The sequence below is a fragment of the Anopheles ziemanni genome, chromosome 2 (genome assembly GCF_943734765.1).
Source record: "Anopheles ziemanni chromosome 2, idAnoZiCoDA_A2_x.2, whole genome shotgun sequence".
Taxonomy (NCBI): Eukaryota; Metazoa; Arthropoda; class Insecta; order Diptera; family Culicidae; genus Anopheles; species Anopheles ziemanni.
This window is the reverse complement of record NC_080705.1, coordinates 58,362,926-58,368,949: the sequence shown is the minus strand read 5'-3', so window position 1 is coordinate 58,368,949 and position 6,024 is coordinate 58,362,926. Positions and strand designations below refer to the sequence as shown.

General features: G+C 41.4%; 1 protein-coding gene across 1 annotated transcript; it reads left to right on the top strand.

Moving 5' to 3' along the window:
• Positions 1-4,075: 4,075 nt before the first annotated feature.
• Positions 4,076-4,405, top strand: LOC131293955 (transformer-2 protein homolog beta-like). Its single transcript, XM_058322004.1, has one exon. The coding sequence runs from the start codon at positions 4,076-4,078 to the stop codon at positions 4,403-4,405; it is 330 nt and encodes a 109-aa protein (XP_058177987.1).
• Positions 4,406-6,024: the final 1,619 nt, after the last annotated feature.

Here is a 6,024-nt window from a genome sequence, read left to right as displayed (position 1 = left end):
TTAATTTCGGCTACGCAATCAACCTAAGGGTGCGGTATGAGGGGGGCCCACGGGCCCCCCTTATTTCTCAAAACTATAACAAACTCTTTTTTTCAGTAGACCTAGCGCAGTCCGCTCGCTTCGCTCGCTGCGGGCGCGCCGCCGTTTCCAAATCATTTCTTCGGCTAAACTCATTGTTTCATGCTGTCCATCATGTGTGGTATAGTTTACTTACTAGTAACTTAACATGTAAAAGTATGTTAACCCGCATTCAACCTCCACTGCGTGATTAGTTTAAACCGTTATGTTCTTTTAAGCGAACCGTTAGCGATCAAATATTTGAAAAGTATGCATGCGTCGCGCTTTGCATAGCTTCAGGCGCTTAATGTGAACCAGTAGGAAGAGGAGAATCTAGCCCGGGGCCTCATTTACTCTTTTACCTAAAAAAATGTTATTATTTTTAAAAATGTGCTGGACATTTCTTTTGCTAATTCATTTCCAACATCCTCAAACTGTTTTGAGAATTTTCCTCTTGTTTAACAAATAACAAACAAACATATCTTTACAATGATCTCTTAATTTACGTTAAGGGGTCAATCATACATTTTCTTCCAAAAACCACTGTACCTTTTATGCATTGAAGCACAATTAAGATAATTTGAATCATTCACCCATTTTCATATTTTTCATTTAATTTTATCCAAAAGTAAATTCACAAACTCATTCGGAAACAGCTGTTCAGTTAGCGTACCCTATAATCCGCCTTTGGGTGAGTCATAAAACCATGTTGGTTCGGAGAAATGTACGAGCCAACGTACAGAAGGGTGGAGGAGTGGAGAATGGATTTGGAGGGGGAACAAAGGAGGAAGTTGTCTCATCGGAATATCACAAAGGAGGAAGTTGAATCGATAGTAGGATGCACAAACGAATGATTGAGGGTATTACAATTGGGAGCGCGGAAACGATACACTTCTCGACACTGCCCCATACAAAAGGTAAACAACACTTTGAAAAAAGCGAAAAAATGGCTGGCCATCTCGACGATCCAAAACGAAGCCACCTACGTGTCGAGACGATGCGCGGAAACGAAACGACGCGGCTAGCCATTTTTTCGCTTTTTTCAAAGGTGTTGTTTACCTTTTGTATGGGACCGCGACGAGAAATCTGACAGTTCGTATCGTTTCCGCGCTCCCAATTAAAATACCCTCAGATGTCACGCGAGTATGTTCTGGAACCTTCAACATTCTTTCTTTTCTTGATATTCTTCAGCATGTAGAAAATTTCTGAGGTAAAATGTTAGACATGCAATTCCAATTGCCATGGTACTGTCAATTTGATAATTTGACATAAGCCAAGATTAGTATCAGTACGAAGGTCAGCTCATAACCTCGCTGTGGTAGCTGTACTGAAATTTGTTTCCACAGCACAGGTAAATGAGAAGTTTTTCTTACCACTCAAAGCTACAAAAATTTGCACATATGTTCTTTTACCACAAATTAACAAAATTTGTTATTACTACCAATAAATAATAGTGACTTTATTCTCAAAAAGAACTGTTTTCTAACCGATAAATGAAACGACTTGTTTGAATTAAATTCACCACTTTTGTATTAAACTCACCACCACAGTATGTCAAAAGGCATGTTGCTGTGTCCGTTTATACTTGTTGTAGTTCACTTTATGTGTCATTGCTGAATGTAGACAAAACAAACAAACCAATGTATGACGATAGAAAATTGTAAATAATTAAAAAAGTATAAAATTTACAGATATGAGACATAGTTAAAAACCTATTCTCATACCTAAGGAACGTGTGTGCAAAGTTTGAGTTTAAATGGTTCAGTCGTTTAGGAGGAGTTTGAACACTAACACCGTGACACAAGAATTTTATAGATATAAAAAAAGAAGATAGATAAAGAAAATTCGTGAAAAATTGTGTACACTTCACTATGATTTGATACACTACAAGTGCTTATTTTGCAATTCACAAAAGTAATGAATAAATTAATTTCAATTAGCTGTAACTGCGAAACTATTTCAGCTACATACAATAATTGATATTGACCGATGAACATTCATAGAACGATAATATTATTTAATACCAAATGCGCTGGCTAAACTTATGTATCATATTTATGATGTGTTAATGGCAAACAAATTGGATATTTACTGTCTACTGGCTGATTATGATGATCAAATAAATCCGGCAAATTGTTCGGGCCTCCAAAACCCTTAATTCATTACAGCTTGAAAAAGAATTGAAACAAAATAACTAGCTTGAGAACCAAACATTCACATATTTTGATTGTAAAAAATATATCAGTAAAATAGTTAGTACATATTCATTCAACAAGGTAACTATATATCAAGCAATCGTTTCAAATTTTATAAGCGAATTGTAGGATTTATCAGTGTCACTTAACATGCTGTACATCAATAATCATGTAATCCCAAACAATTATGACACACAATCATCACTCAATATTTCTTGTGCATCAGAGATTTGGAGTTAATTATACTGTATTTAAACAGTAACAAAAGAAAATGAAAGTAAAAAAGTAGCTACAAACAATAAATAAACATTGCCCCGCCCAACGAATAAGGCTTTTCCGTAAGTTTCTTCGTCACGCGCTTGCGCAAAGTGCCATCTGTTGGGTCAACCGATTGATACTGGCGGCTTAAAATATATAACCGATTCGTGTTGCGCGCAATATGACGGCTATTTTAGCCCCGAGAGCCTTTGCGTACAAGATCGAGCAGAATCGAGCAGAATTGATCAGTGCTCGACTTTCGTGAGAGGGGGGGACATCATATTTTGTTTTTACCAAAAAAACGGCTTTAACTCGGCTTTTACTTGCAAGTAACCCGAGCACCACCGCGCCATGTAAAACGCGTTTCGTACGCATGATGACTTTTACTTCGTTTTCAGATTTATCGCGACACCTAAACCGAAGCAAAACCGAAGTTGCCGCGGCAAAAACGAAAAATGGAGGCCCCTTTCGGGGCCTTTGCTCTTTTTCTCTTCTCTTCCTTCTACACATTCTCATGTCTCGAGCTGTTACGCGGAATCGAACCGCGTTGTTTCCACTCCGGCCTCTGCACACCTACCGCAAGACCGTCGCTCTTTGTTGAGAACGGTGTGCTAAAGGCCCAATATATATCTACTGCGTAGTCGTTTGTATGGACTGTATGGGAATGCATCGTTCGCGCTCAACCCGCTCTAGCCATTTAAACCTCTCGCGGAGCGAATTCATATGGCCACCGCGTTTCGGTTTTTGCTCTTCATTTAGCGATCGCTAGCGCTGCGTACGTAAGAATGAACCGCTCGCGCTGGGTATACTCGTACGGGTACCCGTACGTACGTATTCGACCGCGCTGGGTATACCCGTGCGGGTACCCGTACGTCCGTATTCGACCGCGCTGGGTATTCGACTGGTCTACGATTGCTCGCGCTGGGTTTTCGATCGCTCGCGCTGGGTCTTCGAAGACCCGATCGCGCAGGGCATTTAAACTTCGTACATGCAACTTGCGCATGCGCACTTTGATGACTTCACACATGAGGATTCGGCTAGCCAATCACAAAAATCGATTTTTCACTTCGGATCGGCTGCCGCGGCAACAGATGGGCGCGGTAAGGAGAGATTTCTGGCGGTGGCGGGACGGGAGAATTTCTGCGTTGGTGTAAAAGAGACAAGGCTATCACCATCTCGCTCTTGCCCATTGAATTCCCTATCTCGACCCGAAGCTTGTGGCGCTTGGGTAAGCTATCCGACACAGGCTATCTCACGGCTGCCCGGCGCTGTTCACGCTCACCGTTCGGTTTCTTTCTGATGGCTTCTCTTTCTGTCTAATTGACAATCGTTGCACACAGAGCAGGAAAGCATAACTGGAGCATATTTTGGCGCCGGATTTCGACCTCTCGGACAGTTTTTTAACATCTCAAAGTTCAGTCTAAAACCAAAGTAGGCGTAAGAAGGGTCTTGCTGGACAACGAAATCTCGAGCAGTCGCGAGTCGCGAAAGACGATAGGTGGTAACGGAAGCGGCGTTCAGTGTATGTCATATTGAACCGGAGAACCTTTGAGATAAACCGCATCATGCCCGGCTGTCTGGGCATTTTCGGCATGAGCCCGAATACGATGAAGAAAGACTTAATGGGCCTTTTTTCGTATTACGGTCCTATCAATTACATCAAGCTGATCTACGATGCGAAGACGAACGTGTCACGCGGATATTCCTTCATATACTTCAAGTACGCGAACGACGCTTGGCAGGCTCAGCGCAGTCTCAATGGCACCGTGCTGGATGGGCGCAAGGTACGCATCGATTTCTGTACCGCCAAGCCTGACAAGGGCCGTACCGATCGTCGTAAACGTTCCCCGTCTGCCGCTGCCTCGACCAGCGTCGACCACGGTCGACCACGGTGATTTCATCATTGGACTCAGAGTAGCAGTAGTAGGCCATGGGCTAGAGCAATAAAATGAATATAATAAAATAAATAAAAATGTAAGATCAAAAACGTTTTCACCTGTGTGAACCAGTCACTGAAAGCTAATTATCAGTGGCGTCTCGTCCACCTGAGCAACCTGTGCACTGCACAGTCATGAATTTATGAAACGAATCACAAAATTATTTGTTTATTTATGGTATTGTAATTTACTCCCGTAATAGTTGCGTTCAAAATCTATTTAACGCTTTACAACGTTGTGCTGGGCACTTCTGCTGGTGCACCGCTGCCACAAACGAGCATCTTTAATCAAATAAGAACAGTTCTCTTAACCACAGTCGCATAATACCATTCTCATTACGAACGGTCAAGAAGCGCTAGTTTTCTTATTAGCAAGAGTCAAAATCCAGTTGGAAAGTCGATCAGTTTTGTTTACGGGTGGGCACTTCTGTCAGTGCACTAGCCTATCGTATATGTACACATTAGTTCTCCAGTGCATGTGTTGAATGCGTCCATGTGAAATTGTCGATGTATAGGTGCCTTTCCTGTGCACATTAGATTGTACTCAGGCCGGACTCGAGGTGAGTCTGGCTTGCCAAATAAGAATTTGATTCACAGACATTGACTAACCGCGGATATATTTATCGAGTAGATATTGACGTTCGCGAAGTAAATTTGGAAGAAAATAAAACTTTGGAATAAAATCGAGGAAACAAACACGCAAATATAGCTAACAATTTAAAGCTAATTAAAAAATATCTAAGCATTCACGCTGGAGCGGGCAATACTGCTGGTGCACACACTTTCATTCGAAAGATTATTCATGCAATTGTTCTTTTTAGCGTGAAATTACCAGTCAATTTGTGCATCGACATTGAGTAGGACATCGTAGATGAGCTGTTAAACTCGTTTTTCAGGTAGATTCATTTAGTAGCAATTAAAGATTGCAGAACTAAATAGACCATTTACGGTTCCTCAAACTATTCATTCACTTAACATCCTGACCAAATTCGTCGTCGTGTGTCGTGTCGGTCTGGTTATAATAAACCACGTTATATGGTTTATCTAAGAAGGTATTTGTTTTTTTTTTGAAGGTGCACAACCATCTCATTTTCTCACGAGACGCCACTGCTAATTATATATCTATACTAGCAGATTAACCCGATTTCATCCGGGTAGAAATAAATTTAAAACTGAAGAGTTTTTGATTTCAGTATTAGTTTTCAGTTTTAAATTTTGCTAGGTGCTGAAAATTTTAGTATTACGTTGTACTTAATTGTGCTCCCAAATTTTTCTATTAAAGCAAGTATGAGAAAAACTGAGGCTAAACCACAGTTGGAGCAGGACAACAGATAATCGACGATAAGGGCACTTCTACCATCACCCCGCGGTATTTACTGTGTTAAATAGTGCCTTTTATTAAATCCATCACATCTGTAGTAGTTCTGTAACGGGTTGGATCCGACGCCTCCTGAAGGCTACTATAGGCTCTCCTCCCCAACTCCTACTCAATACGTCCGCGACGTACAGAACGGTAACTTGTCGCCTAAATATCCAAGCTTGGGTACACGGGGAAACCCACCCCCTTGGGCGGATGGG

Excerpts from the sequence above, each read along its gene's own strand:
- LOC131293955 (XM_058322004.1), top strand. The coding sequence starts at position 4,076 with ATGCCCGGCTGTCTGGGCATTTTCGGCATGAGCCCGAATACGATGAAG.